The sequence below is a fragment of the Musca autumnalis genome, unplaced genomic scaffold, assembly GCF_047663935.1.
Source record: "Musca autumnalis isolate F117 unplaced genomic scaffold, ASM4766393v1 scaffold_5, whole genome shotgun sequence".
Classification (NCBI taxonomy): domain Eukaryota; kingdom Metazoa; phylum Arthropoda; class Insecta; order Diptera; family Muscidae; genus Musca; species Musca autumnalis.
Genome location: NW_027412088.1, coordinates 113,447,544 through 113,470,760, shown reverse-complemented (window position 1 = coordinate 113,470,760; position 23,217 = coordinate 113,447,544). Strand labels below are relative to the sequence as shown.

Sequence of the window (23,217 nt, the reverse complement as noted above, 5' to 3'; positions counted from 1 at the left end):
CACCCTCTATCACCTACAAACTTTGACAAAGTTCTGCCTTGGTTTGGTAAACAAATTAAAAACAAGTACCCCCGAATAACTTAACGTTGGATCATTAGTGGTGTATGTTTTTATGAGTAATAAGAATCATGCGCCACCCATGGTCTAACGTTAAAATATACAACAAATTTTTAACCGATTTGAAAGATAATATACGATTCTTTTTTAAAAAAAGGACAATTGTAATTGTGAAAAAAGAAGTTATGCCCTTTTAAAGTTAAAAACCTAAGAAAAAGTGTGACCGCAAACTTCGAGGGTCGATTAAAAAAACTCGATCTAACATAAACAGAATGCGTGATAGTGGTTTAAATGTGTTCTAACTTTTTAACTAAATATTTTTTTCTTTTTTAACGTTGGCGTATGTTTTTATGAGTAATAAGAATCATACGCCACCCATGGTCTAAAGTTAAAATATACAACAAATTTTAAAACGATTTGAAAGTTAATATACGATTCTTTTAAAAAAAGGAAAATTATAATTGCGAAAAAAGAAGTTATGCCCGTTTAAAGATAAAAATCTATGAAAAAGTGTGACCGCAAACTTCGAATGTCGATTAAAAAAACTCGAACTAACATAAACAAAATGCGTGATACGGGTCTTCTAATTTATCCGCTGTTTTCACCCGTTACTCTCAGAATCGACCTAACCTAAATTTCTTCCACAGGGCTATATATAATTATACAAATAAATTTAAGACTTTGCACATTGACATATGATCTATTCTATTTCATTCTAATTTCTTTAACGTTAAACAGGACCCACAAGTCAAACGAAAACAAAAAAGAAAGAAGATAATCAACTTAAGACGGATAGATTGTTAAGATGTGGTTAGTAAATAGGGGACACATATACATACAAGGGGATATAGTGTATGTTTGTCGAACCTACATTACATTTGTATACACATGGTGGGTATGTATGCATGTAGTATGTATGTAAATGCTTAATACTCGGGCACATATTTATTTATATGGTTGTATGCACGAATATCGAATATCAACGTATATTACAAAGTTTGATTTACTACCTTTTCTGCATTATTGTTATTACTGCCCATCCTATATTTCAAAGAAATTGACCTTTTCGCTTTTGTCAGAGGATTCTAGAAAATAAGTATTAGGACAATAATAATAGAAGTAGTAGTAGTTGGTAGTAGAAGAAATAGTAGTAGTAGAAATACATAGTACTAATTTAAAATCAAAGTTTGTGAAGTATTATTAAAATATTTGAAGAATCAACAAATTTACATAAACGAAATGATTACACCTGAGTGTTAAATACATATGTATTTACATGTTGAAATCTAAACATAAAATTTCATTTTAATTCAATCAAAACAAATACCCAATAAAAAATGTCCAACATAATCCAATAATCAACGCAAAACCTCTCCAATGTCATTAAATTACAAAAATTAAAGCTTGATTTTTTTTAATTAATTCTTATTGAAAACTAAATAACTTACCTCAGCATCGGGATGAGAACGATCCGAATCATCATTGTCCAGATTTTGATTTTCTAAATGTTCCTCTTCGGTTTGAGGCATTTGTTGCAGTTCTTCTTTTGATTTAAAATCCAAATGTTTGATATAAAATGGCAAAATTAAACCTAATATAACCTAGAAATCGATCGGTTAATGACATTTTAACGGAATTAGAACTTTAAATTTTATTGGAACATTCTTTTAGAGGACGAATATGTTTGTACCTTAAAATTAGTGTTTTTTCGTGTTCGCAATCCACCCATCCATAAATCAGCCAATATAACTTGACTGCAGGGATGGGCCAGGAGTGCTCTGTGGTTAGCTGCAACGGCAAGTGATAGACAGCTTTGGTTGGACCACGAATGCAATTCACACGTCAATAGACGCTGGGCCTTTTCGGCATCTGTCCGATAACTAAAGTCGAGTAGCTTAATACCTGGAAATTATAGAAGAAGAAAACGAGTTTTAGAAACATTATGATCTGCAATTACAATTGAAAGAAATAGCATACATGAGTTTGTTTGAGGGGCGCAGTGCGCATCAAAAATACCCATTTCAAAATCCCTTACTAAGACATTATTTTGACAAGGATAGGTCGTGCGAAATAAGTGGCGAAAAATAACCACTCTTTCCGAACGATTTTACCTTATTAAAATAATGATGTAGTAAAGTATGAGGTAGCCAACGCTGGTATAAGGCTAAAGTCGATGTGCGAGTGTATCGGAAAATACCACCAAAACATGCTTGAGGTCACAACGGGCAAATCTATAACTTAAATAGTATCAGACCGTGTGTGTGAAGTTTTAATACCGGACGGAGACATGTAAATCGATGGAGCTCTAGCACAGATTCTAGCTGAAAGCTGCGGATTTACGGATGGGGCTGTGCTGGGGAGAACCGGATTGGGTCTTTATATCATGAAACCGGAAACGAAAATCTCTGCCAGACTGCCGGATCACAATACGGAAATCCGAGCGATAACTGAGTGTCTGAACTGGTTTGACACTCACACAAAGCCTACCGCTACAAACGTCCTTACGGACAGAAAAGCAGCCATTAAAGCTATAGCAACCAAGACAGTAACCTAGAACTCTCTTGGAATGTATAAAGTTTATAAACAACTACTCCCAACATGGTACGGTTAACATTATATGGGTACCAGGGCATACATGGATTAGGGGTAACGAAATAGCAAACTCCTTGGCAAAACAAGACAGGGGGCAACCTACAATAACTCTATATAACGCAAAGCCTTAAAAAACGACGCGTTTAGAGCTGAAGGCATGTGCAAAAAATGCACAGTAGTGAAGTAGTGCAGTAGTGAAGAGAAGGGAAAAACACAAAAATCCAATGGGGGAACCCAGACGAGGACAAAACATAGGAACTACTTTTACTAAATTAAAAATACATCAGTAGACTGACAGGCATCCTTACAGGACACCTAGTGCTACAAGCGCACCTGCACAAAATAGGTTGTGCAGAAAACAGTGAATGCACCTCTGCCATTGCCAGGCCTTCACAAATCTAAGAACCCAGCTACTAGGGAACGACATAATACAAGGACTCCACCAAATTAAGACAAACGAGTTTAAACATTTAAAAGGTTATGTCGATAGGACAGAGATCTTAAACTAACGTCAACAAAATAATCAGGAATTAACTAGAAAATTCTTACTTTCTAAAATATAACCTCATCCCGTCTCCAAATTAGAGCACAAAACAGCCCTTCAAATATTTTAATAATACTGTCCACACGGACATGTGGTGATGTTGCGTCACCCCTCTTTTCAGCCGAACCTACCTAGCCTAAGAGGGTTTGTAATGAGTATTTTTGCCGTATATACCTTTTAACCCTCGATAATGGTATTAGGCTTACAGACTAATGCCCCCTTTTCGAGAGGGGCATATCAGTGTGAGAAAATCCAAATGTAAAGAATGCAATCCGAAAAATGTACCAATGTGATGGTTATAGTACAAGGATTATGAAGGGATCCCGTGGCGATACTGAAAGTCTGTAGAGGATCTGTGCAGAGCTCTTTTCGTAAGCTTTTGACATTAAATATTGGCCACGTTTGTCGATGACTCAACCAAAAAAGCTGTACGATAAGTAAAAAGTCTTTGATTTGGCCTAGCACTCCACGCGGTTTGGCGATATCGTGGCAGTCTACCCTCCGTCCAAGTTTGAAACGTTGGAAATGAATTAATGTGTGGACGCCATACATACATGGAATTCAGGAACAAGAAGTCGAAGGCCAATAGAGTGAATTCTACCTCCAGACGTCACTGACATTGTTACGTATATGGATGATTGTACGACCTTGACGACGAGTACCTTCCACAATGCCATATGTAAGAGGCTGAATTACAATTTGATAGATCTTATCACATTTTTCCGCACTCTGTTCTCCACATGTACTGCGGAGATGAGCAAAGAGTTGAATGTCCGGGACGGTAGGAACGAGGTCCTTAAACTTCTAACCGGCAGCACTAAGGGTGCAGACAAAGAAACCTTTGATTTTGTCTTACTTTTTTAATGGTAAAGCTAACAAAAGAGCAAACTATCAAAACTTTCTTTCCCATAGAAATTTGTTCAAAAAGTACGGGAAGGGATAAATGGCTAACATTGTAAAAAATCTGGTCGAAATCAACGTATAAGCCAGGTGGCAGCAAACAAGCGGCTAGTTTCTACTCACATAATCATGATGATAGAGAGAGAGAGAGGACCAACGATATAAGAGAGAACCCCTATATCAGCAAAGCATTCGCACTGATGCAGTCGCGGATGCCATAAGCAACTATCGTATGAAAGCGGCCTTCGGAGTACATCACCATCTATCGTAGCTGAAGAACTCCAGCTACGTCGACAAACCTGCGAACATTACTACACCAATTTCAAATGAAATTCTGTCCTGCGAACATTACTACACCAATTTCAAGTGAAATTCTCAAATTACAAATGAAATAATTCAAAATTCAATTGGAATTCTTAAATTTCAAATGAAATGTTTCAAATTACAACTGAAATTATTCGAATTACATGGGAAAATGGTGTAGATCTGGAGATAGAGCCAGGGCAGGATTAATCGGGAAAACGAAAATACAACTACTACGTTATGGCTAATAAAATCGTGATTCCAGACTTTGATGACTAAGTTGGTAACTTCCTTCGAGACATTGTATCAAATTGTCATAAGGTCGGCGATGCGACTATTGTGATGGTATCAATGGTCCTGTAGAATCGGAACCAATCTAATCTCAAATGAATTAATATCTATAAATCGAGATAAATTTTGAAACCAACACCGAATATTATCTTCTGTTAAGATTGTAATATTTGTATATTAATATATGTCTGTCCTTCAATGTTATCTACATTGTGTTCCACCAACTATTTATGCATATTGGATTTTGTCCAATCCTTTGAATGTTTCCGACTAAAAATTTTGTATAGAAGGAATGGCCTGATGACCTGATAAATACAAGGAAATAATAGGAGACAGACAAAATAAGAGTTTGCTCTTTAAAAGCATCCTTTGAATTCTAAATCCAGGAATTTAACTAAATGCGGAATCGTAGTTTCATCATATTTCTTGTGAAATGGATTTAATCCTTTTACATACGTAAATATACACAGTATTAATTTTTGTTACTTCTTACCTTTACTTTCAAACTCCTTTGCATACGAACGTAATTCTTCATAAATTTCCGTATCCAAATCATCTTCGGCAGCTTCATGTGCCATTGCTTTATACAGCTTACAGGCAACCAATGACTTTGCCAACGCCTCTTCTCCATGTGTCCACATTAGGAGAGCCATTTGTTGGCGTTTTGTTAGCACAGCCCATATCTAAAGATTGGCAGATAATTGAAAATACACACGTTAATTCACAAGAGTTTAACTACATACATTCGTCGATATGTATGTATTTGCATTTGATAAAATGTCATAGACTCACCAAAAGCTCATTAAACGGAAATTCGAAAAGAGCCATTTCCGATGTAAAGGGCAAAAGACCCGTGACCAGACTTAATGAATTTGCGCCAGCATATCGTTGGTATGTCGATGATTTTCGGTGTGCATTGGCATAACTATTCATAACTTTGGCATAAATAGGACGAAATTTTCGGCGTGTATAATATGATCTGCAATAATAAGGATAAGGGTTTTTTGTTAATTTAAATTAAATATATTCAATTCAATACTATATTCTTCAATGTTTAAATAATTTTTTGTTGTTAAATTTTCCTTCAGTTCCTACAATAAATTGCATTAGTATGACTTGTGTCAAGAGAGGTGCATCGTAGTAGTTCCATACAAACTAAACTTTATTAAATCAATATTCTCTTACCCCCCAACATAAACATTCAAATGACATATGCGACCTTTTTCATATCATTTGACACCGTCTTTCTCCTTGATGTAAAATAACCTCATCAACGTGCCTGCACTTAAGTTGGAGAAAGTTTAACATGATTTGTGAAATGTATTTGTCTTTTTGAACTTTATATCCAAAATGACATTTGTGTGATTAATATTGTTTGACTGCTGTCGGGTTCATTGAAGCTTGAGTTTTGTTTATGTTAAGAATAATAGATTTTTGTAGTTTCTATAACCTACTCCACAATGTGGGAAGGGTGTTAGAAGTTTGTTTTGCTAAAATTGTAATCAAACTCCAGGCCGATCGTCACGAAATTTGGTATGGAGGTTGGTTTCACCTCAAAATAGATCGCTGTTGTTACTGGAAACTATTGTGTGGAAATCGGAAAAAATTGTAATATATATCTTATATCTTTATTCCTGGTACACACATTCCGTACACGTGAGTTATTTTTGCAAGACGATATCTCGACCTTTCCATAGATGCCAGTTTTGTGCTCAGATAACAGAGTTACAGCCTAGTATATATAGAAATTTCACAGATTTAATTGTGTGTATAGTAACCATAACCACGCTAGAGTTCACAGTTATAGTTTAATACTGACAAATGTTTACACGAGGTTAGAATTTTGGTCAAGGAAAATGCCAACAATTTTGGATATTGAGCGGATAGTTCTTGTCGGTTGAATTTTGTGGGAAAAATATCCAAATTCAATTTTTGGTCTATATTTTATTTCTAGGAGACATATATCGGCAATCTACGAAAATACATATAACATATAAACATATAAACCAACACGAATGTAGCGGTTAGATAACTGATCTACTGCCTAGCATATAATTTACATTCCATGTTACAAAGTGTCACAATCATGATAGAAAAGTTGATTCGATAAAAATCACCGAAAACTATTTATCGAAATAACCATATTAGACCCCAAGTATGTTTGGACGAAATCCATTTCAGACAATTTGGAGTCGATTTACCCTTGTCCGTCCGTCTGTCTGGCTGGCTGGTGCGCACGATAACTCTCGAAGAATAAAGCTATTTGGGTCAAATATTAGGTCTCGTAAATATTATCGGTCTACCCCTTCCGTTAATTACCCTCACAAAAGTTCAAATTTTTTGCTGGGATTATTCGCACGATAGTTCCAGAAGGCACTAACCGAATTGTTCCAAACTAGGGATGTTGAAATATTACTTCCATGCATATATCAGGTTTGAATATTGACTATACGGGCCCACTCCTTTGGGAAAAGTATAGTTGAACAGCTGTTCTCGAACCGTTTTGAATTTGTTTGTTGTTTTTTAGTCTTTGTGGTCCTTGTTACAACGGGGTCACTGGGGATCAAAGTCCATTCTTCTTGGGAAATTGGCCCAAATTGTTAAAAAAACCATAGAGACGTTATAAGTACTGAGTTTACTTTTTTTGTGTCCGAGGCTGAGGGTATATCTCCGTCGGCACAGCTGACTGATACTATCTAACTTGTTTTAATAATATGTAGCGAAAAAGCCTCGATTGGTCATATAAAATACGGACAATAATACCTTACGTTTCCAGTAATGACGGCGTATATATGTACAGTGTACATTGTACACAGTGCTGCTCAAAACATTTGCAACTCAGATGCCTATATCACATTCAGTCTATTTTTTGGGACATTTTGTCTTTTGATATATGTTTGTTTTTGTTATTTGATTTTTTATTGACCATATTTTCAGGATTTAAAAAGGATTATTCAGTTATGAACACTTATGTTTAAAAAATGTGTGAAATATCGGAGGAACACATGTTGTAGCCTGCTCAAAACATTTGCAACTCCGTGGTACGAATATCTATTAGTTCATTTTTGACGAGTTTTTTGTATGTATTGGCATAAAATTGTTTTTAATCAGAAGAAGTGGGCAAAACGCTTTCATGATGAGTACATTTTATCCCACATATGTTTAATTTTGATAGACAAGTATGCCGAAAACAAGACATGTCTAATTCTTTAAGAAAAACTTAAATTATGACCAGAAATTTTTATCAACGCTTGGTACAATGGTAATTTTTGAAAATTGTGGATCCAACGAGGTTCAAAAATAAACATAGGAACATCACAATATCTTAATCTGGAGCTGGATACCGCGTAAAAAGGACTAAAATCGCCATAGGATGGGAAGGAGATGCAAGGACAAGAACATCTACTGCATGGGATGATCAAATTATTATACGAATTATTAAGCAGATCTCTCAGAGGTCATCAACAGATGTTGAAAAAAGACTTGACACCGATAAATCTATACAAACACCTCCGATTCATACCAAGGACACCGGTATACCAAAATAGGCAAATTTTGGGAAAACAGTAATTTCCAGGAAAAATTTCCATAGAAATTATTCAAAAAATGTGTGGTTATGTTTTTGGAGTAGTGAAACCGAGTACTTCTCCTCGATATAAATCAATATTTAAGTTATATGGCTTGAAAAAATTTGATTTATCACCAGAATGAAAGATAAAAGAAATTGTCCCCTTATACGAAAAAGTTGACCCAAAATGTAGAAGGTGTTTTATATTGCCCTGGAGATATTTTTTGGACAGAAATTGTACAGAATACACGAGGCCGAGATATTTATCAGATCCAAGAACTAACCGGACAGGTAGCATGTCAAAATCTCACCATGTACATTCCAGAATTGTCGTATAACAGAATGTTTTGGCATAATACCGCTTCTGAACGTATATATAACCACTTAAAACTCGTTTTTTTTTCAAATATGCTTAAGTTCTTATCGGACCCAATCAGCTATAGTAATCTAAATTCATATGGACGGTATGTTACCATGTATATCAACTTATACATATACATATGTACATATATGTACAAAATATGTCGCAATCATATAAAAGAAATTGCTTGGAAAATAGTGTCCAGGTGTAGTGGAGTAGGGTATCACATAGTCGGCCCTGTCCGACTATAACCCTCTCATACTTCTTTTAATAATAATAATTGTGGCGACATTTAAGTTAAAGCGCTCTAAATGAGTATGTTCAAATCAACAGCAATTAAATGTGTAGAGGTACTTCCGATCATGGGTTCCACAATGGTGCAATGTATAGCACGGATTCAATTTTAAGGCTATAGAACATCAAAACGTTTTCAACGGTCTCAAAAAACCTATAGCATGATATTGGCGTACCGTTCCTGAGTATTTTCCAGCCATGTAAATGTTCCTACAAGTGTTGTCCCTCAACACGCCGCACAGTGCGAAATTTAGGAAGTTTAGTGGAACTTTAAGGGATTTTCAAAGAAATAAAATTAATCAAACTTTTATTGAATTCGTTAGCTAAGTACTCCACTACAAATGGTCCATACTCAGTTTGCCGATTTACTCCACGAAACGACTAAAAAATGCACTTAAAGTTGCACTTTTGTTTAATATTTTTTTTTGTAAGAAATGTATTTTTTATTCATTAAAAAAATGGAGTGGCGCGGACAAATGGTAAGTCAGTATGCCATGATTTATTTTTCTTAATATTTTACAAAATAATTATGATATTTTACACTTTAAAAAAAATGCAAAAAACCCTTATTGTTTTCGTGCAATTTTAGTCGGAAAGAAGTGAGTTTTTGAAGTTTTCAAAATTGTAATCTTTTATTTTCCGTGGTCATTTCAAAAGTGAATTACGTACATTCACGTGTTAAGATATATATAATCTGAAAGATTGGATTCTCCTCTGTTCGCAAAGCTATAAAACTGGTGCGGTATCGCGCGGTCTTTGGAGATATTCAAGATTTTCTAAAAAGACTTCGGGAATTTCATTCAGTTGCATTTTCCAAAAGTGGAAGGTAAACGCGACAATGAACGCTATTGTTGACTGTGTTTTGAAGAAATTCTAATTCTAACAGTGATAATTTCTGTAAAATTAAGAAAACTCTCGCATTTTTCCATAGTTTTGACCGCTAAATTTTGGTGATTTACATATAGTGCAACATTTTTAGATGCTGCGGTACAAATACCACAATACGTTAAAAATTGTAATGCAGTACAGACCTGAACTTGATCTGAAAGACATTATTAACAAAATTAATGGTACAGACCTGCTGAATGGACCAATAAACATTTTAGATACAAATGAAAACAAAAAATATTGACATTTTACTCCTTAATAGATGTGTAGGGTTGTGGGGCTTCACCCAGAAGGAGGTTTTTTATTCGCTAACATCTTAAAATTTACATTTGCATCAAAATCGGCTGCAATTTTTCTTTAACCTTTAAAATACCCAATATGAGGGAACCCGGCATGTGGGCTATTCCAAAACGCGAACCTATATTGAAAATATTTTGTACATAAGTTTTCTATCCGCTGAAAACTCAATATACCAATTTGCATCAAAATCGATTGAAAAATGAATGTAAAACGTAAAAACGGCACCCATCGTTACATGACCGCTACAGGAAACCGCGGGTCTATGTGGCCCAATTTGAGTCCCACACTGTCCACTAATATAAGAAACATTTGTGCAAAGTTTTAGGAATCTACACCTTTTCCTTTAAAAGTTATTAGTAAAGTTCCGCTAAAGTGCTCATATTTTGCACTGTGCGCCGTTCGAACTCGACGATAAAATTAAGGTTCTATAGCATTAAGTTAACTATAGATTGGGTTGCAATTGTTTATATTAAAGAAGTTTCCCCTGGACCCTTCACGGATGTTCGTGGGAAAGAGTTTTTTTTGTTAGTTTATTTCCAGAATACACAGGGAACCCAGCTCAATAACATTTGAACCTTATAACATCGTGAAATGGAGGATTGATTAGTTTTCCTGTTGCAACAGCCCACACAAATCTATCTCGTATAATGTTGATTCTAGTGAACTATACATTGGACTTATGGTGGTAGCTGTAAAGTGTGGAACTGCCGTGATAGAAGTGCTCATCATATTCGCCCCCCGAAAAATAGCTGTACATCAGGTATATACCAAATATTAGAGGATTTCAATGCACATCACCAGTTGTGGCATTCCATCCTAGGTAATGACTAGAGTGGTCGCTGGAACTAGTGAGGATCCGGGACAATCTTGTGGCAAAGAACGCGCCACAGTAGGATTGCAGTAGTAGTTTTGGCTCAACAACGATCGATGATGCAACCGTCTAAACTGTTATAGGGCAAGGTTTAATGACACCATACGAAACATCTGCCCAGCATCCGGTACAACTTAACTCAACTCACTGCCCCTTTTCATTTTTCCTGCCAAACTTTCTCAACTGCCTCCAGTAGCTTTGGGTTCAAAACATATCGAAGCAACCACATTCCTAGATCTAAGAATAGAGCCAAAGGCGGGTTAATCCAATCCCATATGGTACCACTTCTAAAGCTTGTAGTCGTTTACTCTATAGAATAACAAATCCACAAAATGAACATATAACGGGTCATCCAACAAGAGGTACTTTTTTAACCAGCCCTTTTTTGGCAGATCACGCGTGAGTCGTGTCACGTGTTCATGTTATGTTAGTGTAGAGGCACATTTCTGGCTTTCCAGGTGTGTAAAGAAGCAAAATTGCCACATTTGGGAAGAGGAGAAACTTGGCCAAATTAATACTCGGGATCTTTATCTTTGATGCCGCCATTCGTATTACATGTATCTGTGACCAAATATTCACAGAACAAAATTTCCCATGTAATTTCTTCGCACAAACCCAAATGGTCCTTGAGTTGGAGAACTAATAATTGAAGTCAAGGCTTCATATTTATACTCTGAAGTGTTGCAATATTGTAGCAGTTAAAATTCTTTACAACATTTCCCTTACTCCTATTTCGATAGCGCTTGCGGTTTCCAAGCAAATTTCTGAAAAAATAAAAAACCCCTAAAATGTGACCTTTGACCGCGATTTAGTTAAAAATCCCTTCGGCGATTTTTTGTTAATTTTTCTCATCTACCAACATTGTTGTTTCAGAATCCGCAACAACTTTCCAGGTGTAAGCCCTTTTCATTTAATGTTAGTTCAGGCGCACCGTGCCATATTATAGCATACTGTGTGAATGGCTAACCATACCGGTTTAGACCAAAGAAATTTTTTTATTTAAAAAATATGTAAATGTCGCAGACATTTCAAATCGCACATACAAGTATTCGCATTAGCTTTTAATCACAATTTTACTATTCATTGGACTTTATAGTGGTAATATATGGTAATAAATAATAATATAATTTACTTAGTCCCAATTTACATTGGGCGAGTTTACTTGCGGCAATTGTCATTTTGTAGGAGAGAGAGGTGAGGCATATGGTAACCCTTTGCCTCTCAGCACCCTCTCTCACCTAGAAACTGACAATTGCCGCAAGTAAACTCGCCTAATGTAAATTGGGACTTACTTAATTTAAAAAATAGTATGGAATTTTCGATTGTAAAAAAAACTTTGCAATATGTAAATAAATGGAAATCATATGCATGCTTAATATACAAACATTACCAACAGAATGTTGCGTAAAAGTTGAAATAAATTTTCAATTCAAGTAATCAAAATTGAATTGTAATTAATTTTATATATTCCTAACAAAATATTGTACAAAAGATGACTGAAGGTGTGATTTTAAAGCAGAATATTTCAGATTAATTTAGCATTGATGCTGCATCATGATTTACATTTTTGTTCATTTTCTATTTTGTTACTCATTACGTTAATGAAAAGAGTCTGGCAGAACCCCTGGGATGAAATCGATTTATTTCATCAATCGATTTATTTATTAAAACAAGATAGAAAAATTGAAAACAGAATATATTAAAAAAATGAGCGAGCGAGTGTGTACATACCTATAGGCGCCACCCATTAATTTATTAATAACTAGACCGATATCGTGTAAAGTATAAACGTATCCTTTGGGGATGTGAGGACGAACATCGCGTAAAATATAGCTGAAAAAAAATAAAAGAACGAAAGCAAACAAAAGAATATATTATTAAATATTTTGTGTTGAGACATGTCTCGACATAAATAGCCTTTGGGGATAAAATACCAATTATTCTATGCTGTTTGTTATCTTTAAAATGCAAAAAAAATGGAAGCAGGGGAAATACTTACCCTAAAGTATTTGCTGGACCATGTTTGGTATTGTAAAGTTCTTCAAGGCGCGGTATTGTCAAAAATTTCTTCATTGAAACACCATTTTCTAAAAGTAATTTAACAAAATCGATTCTATCGTGTTCCAGTGCCTGCATCATGGCCTCGTCGAGGGCTCCTTTTGTGTTTCAAAGCAAACACACACCAAAACACGCGCACAAACAAAAAAGAAAAGAAATGCAAATAACGGAAAACGGAAATGAGAAAAAATATTGAAATTGAATGCAAAGTCTATTATGATAAATAGGATAACATTGAGTAGCGGTAGATTATTAACGAATAGAATGAATATTTTGGTTGTTGTTATTTTTGTATTGTGCTGTTAATTGAAGTTTGTGTCAACTTTAACTTACCGTTTGGCCACTCTTGGCCATAGACAAAAATCTCACTGCGTGCTATGTCGACACGATTCCAGGTTAATGCCAAACTCAATTGCTCTGGTGGACTTAAGTGTTGCGATTTAAAGAGGGCTGTTAAAATGGTCTGATCCAATTCTTGTGCCTCACCCTCTGGCTTCTCCTGAATTCGGAATATTGTTATCTGAAAAAGAAGAGTGTTTTATGTTGCGATATTTGCAATAAGAAATAAATGGAGGGCCAAACTGAGGTATCATATTAATAATATGAAAGCACGTAAAGAGAATCTGTCGGCTTTGTTGACAGCCCTGACTGTAAAATAAAACAATAAAATGAGTAAAATGAAAAACATCCTCGTAGGTGACAAAAGAATCTTTAGAAGTTTCCACTCAACAGAGTCTATACAACAAACCAGAGACGTATGAACTTTTGTGAGCAAAATATAAAAAATGTCTAAAAATTTACCATTCCGAGGAGGGAGGAGGCGGTTCACCCCCCTGGTTACGTCGGTATAACAAACATAATTTTCTTATATTACAAGCACTTGGGCGGGGTTTGAAACATGGAGAATAAATTATAGCCTTGGAACAAAGACTACCAAAACAGGTATATGAAGGTGTGTTCCTAAATAATGGGATTTTGGGACCCATATCTCAGGAAGTATGGGGCTCACTTAGTAAAAACAATAATAATAATTAAAAATGGCAACAAGATCCGAGCAGTGGACTTAAAGTGCATATATAACTGTTGACAGAGTTATTTTACCAACTATCCATTATAGTTGGTTATAGACATTTTTAGAACTTTTGCACCATTATGACAGGAAGCATGCACATGTCCACGCAAAACATCAAATCGCTGTAAACAGGGCCACAAGCAGTACAACAGGACTACATAAAATCTTTTGAATATTTGTTAAGGAGGTAGGTATGGTATTGTTCAATATAGACAAACTGATTCTTTATTCAAGTCATCGTGGTCATCATTAATTTTAGCCGTTGTGGGCAGGGCTTAGGGCATTATTTCATGAACCATGGTCTTGACCAAACAAAAGTTATCGTCGTAATAGAGGTCGCGAATACAACCTGCTGTAAAATAAATTAAAACAATCCGAGACATGTCCTTAAACTGCACTTTTGCGACAAATTTTGAAATTTTGTGGCCCACGGAGTGGGCCTATATAATCCATATTCGCATCTAATCGATGTTTGAAAGAAGTATTACGATGTTCAAAATTTGGATGACGATTACTTCCAGAATTATTATTTTTGCCTTTTTGGCGTTCTAAGCTACTTCCAACTTTTCCATAAAAAGTTTCAAATTATATTCCAAATCGACTGTTTATGATAATAATAAGTGTTTCTCTGGATTCGCATTACCCAAAATACTTTTAAGGTAGCCCTTGAGCGATATTTTGAAGACTTTCCCCATCATATTGAGTTGCTAATTAAATAAAAATTTCAGGTCGAAAATGGCAACAACATTAAAATAATATCTCAAATTCGGACATCCTTTATAACTTGTTTAACTTACTAAATTCTTATTGCGAGTACATTGCAAAAGTTCTTGGTAAAGTTTTTCAGCTTGATCAGGTCCCACTTCGAATGTTTTTTGTATAGTACCAATGAGGTAATCTCTCATGGATTCAAGCACCGGTTGTTCATCACCATCAGAGGCATATCTGTAAGAATGAAACAAAAAAAATAAATAAATAAAGTGATGTAAAGCGTAAAGAGAATCTTAAAAATGTCAAAGGCAAAGGGCTTCAATTTCTTCTTATTTTAGTCTACGACTTTATTTAAAGGTATCATTTAAATGCTGTTGCAAACACAGCATAATTGAATGAATGTTTATTTTTTTGTGGCGTCTGTAGGATACCCCACCGACTAATAGAAACATTAACTGGTAAAAGCTACCACATCCTGACCAACTTTTATAAATTGCGACAAAAAGAAAGGAAAATGTTCCAGAAAATGACCAAATTAATTAATTAAAACATAGTAAACGGTTGGCGAAATGCAAAACCACCGCATTCAGCACATTTAATAGTGGCTCACCATCCCATCACTTTATGAAAACAGACCTTTCGCCATTCATGTTTTCATTGGTTTGGGTTTTGTGAACACTTTTATAAAACTGCAGCCAAAGTGGTATCAGTTGCCCCCCTTCACCCACAAACAAAGAAAATGCTTGTGGAACCCGCTGTCAAGGATAGAATGAATGACTATTTAAATTTGTTTATTTTGTTCACATTTTATACACATTATGGGGAAATGGGTTCAAAGAGAAAATGTTAATATGCTATGCAAAATTGCTGAAATATAAAAATTTGCAATTTAATGAACTTAAAAAGGTTTTATATAAAAAGAGGTACAAAATTAATTTATCCTTGTTGAAATTACAGTGCTAGAATTCAGTCTTGGATATAATGCCGTTTGTGTCCAGCAAATGACAAGTTGGTTCGCATAAACCCTCTACACATAGACCTATTACATCATTAGAATAAATCAAACAATTTTGAATAGCTGTTTAATAGATATGGATTGTGCGCCATTGGTGGCACTTCCATGGGAAGAAATGAACAAAAATACTTTTAGACAAGACATTGAACTGAAATTTTTTTTTCAATTCGATCCAATTATTTATAATTTACATTATTTTTCCCTATGGATGAAAGTGTCATGCTTAAGTGTTCCATACGCCATTTTCCCATTTTGAGATAATTGCATTTTAATGTTTGCGTCACAAATGCGTGGAGACGACTTAAGGAAACATTTGTATTTTTTACTTGAATTATTAATAATATTATATAGAATATCTTTGCAAAAATTTAGAAGAATATCTGTTGAACATACAAGTTATAAAAGATTTTTTAAAAATAGAATTTTTGTCGATTTGTTCCATATTCACTTCACTTATGAAACAAATGTGAAATATTGTATATCACATGGAACAAATTGACATAAAAAAAAAATTCGCATCTTTCTCTGAATAATTTCAAAACTTCTGAATCGAAAAAATTCCGTAGATATGTCGGAAACTAGAGTAGAAAGGAAAATTCCGACCAAAAATTCTGAAAGAGCATACGCGAAAACCCTAGAAACCACCTATATCTCAAAAGGTCAAAAATGGCGTATGGAACACTTAAGCATGACATCGACGACCAATCTACTTAGTTGCAATCATAGAGTATAAGATCCGGTCTCCTGTTTTAAGGCAGAAACAAGAAATTGGATGGCACTCTTGCTTAAATCTTCTATAAAAAGATTAGAGAACTACTGAACCAAATTTTAACTAGACCTCCCTTTGCTTCTTATTCATTTAAGAAGAATTCCATTATACGCATATATTCTGTGAAACTTTATAACCTAATCGCACTATCTTAATCTGTTAGTATATTTCATTATTACAGTATTTTCGTCCTCACATTATTACAGTGACTTCGTCCTGTATATCGCATTCTCCACTTTGGTGATACCGCGATACTCCTGGCTAAATCTTGAGTTGCTTACCCGACAGCTCTGTTACTCGAATACGGAATTTGTGGTATAGGTTCAAAGAGTACTTTCATTAATAAATTGAGTAGGTTGGACGTAACATGATGTATGTATATTCGTGTTCGGTTCAATGGGAACATTTTCTGCCTCCCGATAGTTTCCGATTCGATGTTTATTTCTCGGATCGATTGTAAGTCCAACGCACTCGATGAGTGCCTTACATCTACCGGTCATAAATAAAAGATGTGTCCATTAGACTTTATCTTTTCCAAGGTTAATAGCCCAACATCTCAACCCAATCATTTAGAGAAGTGAAATATTTATATATTCCAAATTTTCTGGCTCTTTTGGAAAATAATTTGCCTGATATCACAACTCCAGCAGGAACGGCTATTATTTCCGTATGCATTGAGAATTAAGTAAAAAAAGCTTTATGTTCGGGTGGGCCGACATTTTTTATTCCTTCCATCATGAAATATTTTGTATACTTTCAGTCTCGAAATTACCAATGCGAACAATTTTACGAGGAAAAGTTTTTGAACCCAGTTCCCAGTGAACCCCGAATACCTAAGTTTAGCTAATTTGGTCAGATAAAATTTTTACAATATGTGAAATCGGGTGGTACCGTTATATTGGGACTATATAACGACGCACAGTGGTAAGAATCGTTTTTTCCTGGTCAAAACTCTGTAACTTTTGAACGGATAGAGATATTTTCATAATTTTTCTTTGTTCGACAGATAACAAAATCAGGTTTCCGATGAATTAAAAACATTCGATTTCGGTCTAGTAGCTGCAGAGGAATTCAAGGTCTATGTTAAAAATTTGAGTTTTTTTCATATTTTGCATCAAAATATGAGTGTTTTTGAGTTTTTCATATGTTCTAACTATTTCAAAAAGGTCAAACACCAATAAACAAACCATAAAAATAAAAAAATTAATTTTTTTTTTAAATTTAATTGTTTTTCCAAACTTAAAAAAATAATCCCCTCATATTATAAAAAATGCCCATTTGTGTAAAATAGCTGGAATTTATATGGAAAACGGTATGGAAAAAACACACACAGTGTTAAACGGACGGAACTGTGACAAAAGTATATATGGCCTGATAGAGGGCACTCTCTGGCATCCGGAACTTTGTTCCAAAAACAATGAACAGAATATCTATTATAGTTTCCGAGAAATAGCTATTTCTTTCTCCAGAAATTTGTAAATATGACGTATTTTCCGAAATTGCGAAAAAAATGGTCGTCTTTAGGATCACGCCACGCCCACACCCTCCAATATTTTGACGGCAGTTCCAAAACGTAGACCCTAAATGACAAATTATAGCTAATTCGGCCAGGAAATGTAGCTAAAAACGTCAAAATACCTGAAATCGGGTGGTACAGTTATGTATATGGAGGCTATTCCAAAACATGTACAAAAGTATCATGCTGTTGCAAGTGCAGCATAATTGAATGAATGTGTTTTTGTGGTGTCTGTAGGATACCACTCCGACTAATGCAAATTAACTGGGTTCGGCTTTATGTAGGCTATTCCTAAACGTGGACCTAAATCCATAATATTTGATGAAGAAGTTTCTCGATCACTAGGAACACTAAATAATAAAATTTAGCTAATTCAGCCAGAAAATGTAGCTAAAAACGTCAAAATACCTGATATCGGGTGAACACAACGTGGACCTATGTTCTTAATTTTTGGTAGAGAAAATTCAACTTGATCTTGATCTGCCTGAAAACAAAAGACGATTTTTTCACAATTTCAGCATCCTATCCTAATTTTTGTTGATGCTAGAGTGATGACCACAGACGTATGGACAGACATGCATAGATCGACACAAAATTGTAATATATGCTTCATGGGGTCGCAAATGATTAATTCGATGCGTTACAAACGAAATACAAACTTTATATACCCTCCATACTATGGTAGTGGGTATAAAAATATTGAGGTTGCATAACGTACAACCACATTTCTGGTGCCATAAAGTACCTCGGGTTCAGCTATTTTAAATGTAGGAAAATAAAGCCTATTACTTGTTTGTGCCGATGTTTTTTAAAACATTCCCAGTGAGTGATTTTTTTTTTTATTCTAGTAAATAGATAATTATGTTATTTTTTTATTTAGTTTGGCCCATGGTCAGTAGAATAATAAACAATTTTAATTTTATTTGTGTATCATTTTATTATACCCTTAGCATTTATGCTAACGAGGAAAGTGTATACATAGGGTAAAATGTGTCTCATCGAAGTAATGGTTTTAGACCCCAAGTATGTTTGGACGAAATCCGTTTCATACAATTTGGAGTCGATCTGTCTGGCTGGTGCACACGATAACTCTCGAACGCATGAACCGATTTGGTCCAAAATTTGTCCTTCATTATATTTTGTTCAAACTTAGTTTAACTTCGAAGATGGGTTATATCGGTCCTTAACTCTTGAAGGTAGTATCCGATTTGGGGTATACTTTGCATATGGTGAAATTTCTACCAGACGTAGATTAGGTTCTAGTATGGACTCAATCGGTTTATTCCGTGGTGTACCTCCCGCACAAAGTTTCGGAAAAGTTCAGTTAGCACCTGCTCTCGAATTGCTTTGATTTTTGTTGTAACAATTTTTATTCACTCTCGAACTGATCAAACGATTTGGTCCAAAATTTGGCCTTCGTCCTATATTGTCATAGTTTCAGTTCAAAGAAAGGCAATACCGGTCTACAACTTCCGGTACTTCCAACGAATATTAAAAAAAGGTCACTTAAATGGTATGCAAGATATCTCTTGAACAAATTTGATCCAAACTTTGGATCTTCTAATAGTTTGTCCAAATTTTGTTTAACTTCTAAAATGGAGGTACCCTAGCGTCGTTGTGGTCCCATTTACATCGATACTATGTTTTGCGTGGACAAGTCTATGCTTACTGGCAGACTGGTCCAAAATTTTACGATGACCAACTGAAATGACTAGAGGGTGCGATATCTATCGAAAAGATTTGGCTCCAAAATAAGATCCACTTCCATAATGGACTACGTCGGTCCATTTCTTCAAGTACCTCCACTGCAAGCCTTTTGAACTTTAATCCTAATCCACATTTTCGTCGGCAAGTCCAAATGTCCAAAAAGGCCACAAAATACTGTAAAGACCCTAAATACATTCGATCTGACCGTAGATGAAAGTTTCAATTCACATAGGCTGAGGGTATATCTCTGTCGGCAAGGCCGACTGATACTTTTTTACTTGTTTTCCAATATTTCGATCGGCATCGTCGATCATCTTTAGGGATTACAATTTATTTTTATTCTAGAACAACAAATTCTGTTTCCACATTAGCATAGTGGTTGAATTACAAGGGAAGTTTTTTGACAACTTATGATGTTGATTTGTCAGCACTCACTTGTTGTATCTTTTTATTTTACTAATAGCCTTGATTAATATATGCAAATGCAGTTTATCATATATTCTCGAAGAATGCATGAAAACTCCGAATACCAACCAAAACATACAAAAATTCAATGCATATGCATCAATGTCGTTATATAATGTCAAATATATGATCCCCTACAGACCCTACACATTTACGAGTATGTGACAAGCAAAATGATAATACTTGACTGTTGGTGAATGAGCTTAGCTTCTCACATCACTCACGTAGTAATCTATTTCAATAAACTGATAAAGAATTGTCCTTTAGATAACACACATTGCTGCGACAGTGGTATTCTTTATTCATGCATGCACAATGCATATCACCCACTCTAACCACCTGTATATAGTACAAAGATATAGATACTGGAGTCGGCGAATGTAACAGTGTATAAATTTAAATGAAATATATTTGGGTTGATTTTGTTTGTTCTTCTACTTACTTGTGGACGAATGCTATCAGGTCTGCAGCGCGACCAGATCCATCGCAAACTACCACTGGCACGGGTGGCGTATCAGTCACGTATTCAAGAACTGCACGTATCGTATTTGTACCGCCCTCGATAACGAGACAAACGACGGGAGTACTGGAATGTGTAACTGCAACAAAAAGAAAAAAAAAACGAAACGAATTTAAGGACAAGAAGAAGCATCAGTCAACTGTAACTATCACCATTGCAAACAACAAAAGAATAGTTAACAAAGATCCGAACATGCGGATATTTAAAAAGAGTTTTGTGTGCTTTACAACGTTTGAACATGTCGCAGTAATGTCAGGGATTCCAGGAATGAATTTGTCTGACACTGCTGGCATATGTATTTCATGTTCATCATCATTGGATGGCGCGTAATTGTTCCATGGGGAGGATGGAGAATAAATTACATGGCAATTTGCAAAATTGTTGTTACTGTTTTTTGTTTCGTCAGTATCCCTTTCCTCGGAACTATGTTGGTCATGGTATGCAATGAAATGCACGTTTACAACGTTTGAACATACTTTTCAATGTTATTCGACGATTTGCATTTTGGAAAGTGAAAGTTTGTTTTTCAATAGGGATGTGTGTTGGAATGATTGTTCATGAATTTGTGGAATTTTCAACATAGAACGACAGCAGGGACAATTTAAAAAATTCCTTATATTTTTAAGGATTCTTACTTTCTTAATGGAGTTTTAATACATGTTACTAAATTAAGGAAGAAACTTTAACTTACAAGGATGCAGTTTCAAATTTGATATGAACTTCTCTAGTTTTCTACGCAATATCAACTCGGCACCATACTTCGCTTGAGTTCCATTGTCGACCAGCAAGAAGTAAGCATGACGATTATTAAGGACGGCAAGTTTAGATCTGAAAGTAGACACAAAACAAAATACAAAGTAATGTAAACAAATGTTTCGTACTTTTCGTTAAATTCGACAGCAATTAAAAGCAAAAAACTTTGGAATAATTTGTCATCGTACTTAAGAGTCTCCTGCCCTATTCACAGCAAACAAACAATAGGAGAGAGAAAAATGAACAATTTTGTTTATTTCTTAATTTCTTCGGTATTTTGGTGGGGTAAGTCTCAGGGGTGTATTTTTATTTTTCTTTACAAAACCAACAAAACAGACAAAGTAAATTTCATCTAACTGTACTCATTTAAAATTTATCCTTTCCAAGACTGAGTAAAAAAAGTGTTTTTATTTTTTAATGAAACACAGTGCTTTGGCCCGCAATGTTCAGTTCAGTGAAAAGGCAAAAGAGACAAATATGAACAAATAAAGGATTCTTTTACACATCATATTTCTCATTAACTCAAATACTATCCTAACTCGAAAAATTGATTCTCCTGAACATGCGTTTGAAATTTGCAAATGTTTTTGTTGTGGGGAATTTCGAGGAAAATCGGACACTATTGCAAAAAGTGGTTTTATTTTATTTTTATTTTATTAGGGAAAGTGAAACTATTTATTTAGTATACAATTTAATTGTATTTATGAGATTTGTTACAGGTCTAAATTTCTTACAAAGGAACGCACGATCAAAGCTGATAAATGGTATTTATTTTGGAGCCCCACCAAAAAAATGGGGAAAAGTTCGTCGACGGGATATTTTTTTCTGGAAAGGGTATCGAATGTCCATCTAGCCTATGTATTTTGAGAAGCTCTAAACATATTCAGATTTAGGAAGAAAATTATTTTACAGACCCAATACCAAGGCTTCTAAAAGGCAAATAAATACTTTGGGGCCTACCGCCCAGAAACGGTGAGGGGTAGGTCGACCATCTAGCCTATGTATTTGAGGAAGCTCTAGATATATTCAGATTTAGGAAAAAATTTATTTTATATACCCATCTGAATATATAAATCTGAATATATTAAAACAAAACAAAAAAACATTGTTCCACAACATCCCATACGGGACAAGGGAGACTTCTCCCTTGTCCCTTCTCCCTGAAATACATAGGCTAGAAGGACTTTCGATGCCCTGTCCAGAAAAAAAATCCTGATATCTATCTGAATATATCTAGAGCTCCGTGAAATAAATAGGCTAGATGGACTTTCGTGCCCATTCCAAAGAAATATCCCGTCGACCCACCTCTCACCGTTGCTGTATGGGGGCCCAAAATATTTGCCCTTTAGAAGCTTTGGTATTGGGTATATAAAATATTTTTTTACCAAAACCTGAATATATCTAGAGCTCCCTGAAGTACATAGACTAGATGGACTTCCGATGCCCTCTTTAGAAAAAAATATTCCGTCGACAAACCCCTCCCCATTGTTAGGTGTGGGCTCCAAATTAATTACCCTTTAGCAGCTTTGGTAGTGGGAAATTTCTACGTGTATAATTATTTAAACGTTTAAACAAATAAATATTTACACTTTCCCATAATTCAGTTAAATATTCTTTACATGTTACAACGAATTTAATAGTTTCATTCTTAAATTTTAGGTA

The 23,217-nt window shown here is 35.0% G+C and overlaps 1 protein-coding gene across 43 annotated transcripts in view; it reads right to left on the bottom strand.

The window, feature by feature from the left end:
- Positions 1-23,217, bottom strand: part of Trpm (transient receptor potential cation channel, subfamily M) — a 403,692-nt gene that overhangs the window by 48,075 nt on the left and 332,400 nt on the right. For 28 of the 43 annotated variants that reach the window (XM_073992979.1, XM_073992972.1, XM_073992985.1 and 25 more), the window contains 11 exons: positions 21,494-21,630; positions 20,725-20,881; positions 14,897-15,044; positions 13,361-13,547; positions 12,969-13,125; positions 12,701-12,802; positions 5,480-5,666; positions 5,181-5,370; positions 1,748-1,959; positions 1,506-1,658; positions 1,068-1,142 (listed from right to left, as the gene is read on the bottom strand). In XM_073992979.1, the coding sequence (XP_073849080.1) occupies positions 1,068-1,142; positions 1,506-1,658; positions 1,748-1,959; positions 5,181-5,370; positions 5,480-5,666; positions 12,701-12,802; positions 12,969-13,125; positions 13,361-13,547; positions 14,897-15,044; positions 20,725-20,881; positions 21,494-21,630 (1,705 nt within the window). The remainder of the gene's footprint in view (positions 1-1,067; positions 1,143-1,505; positions 1,659-1,747; positions 1,960-5,180; positions 5,371-5,479; positions 5,667-12,700; positions 12,803-12,968; positions 13,126-13,360; positions 13,548-14,896; positions 15,045-20,724; positions 20,882-21,493; positions 21,631-23,217) is intronic. The other 15 variants (XR_012408366.1, XR_012408365.1, XM_073992998.1 and 12 more) reach the window with 1 other exon arrangement.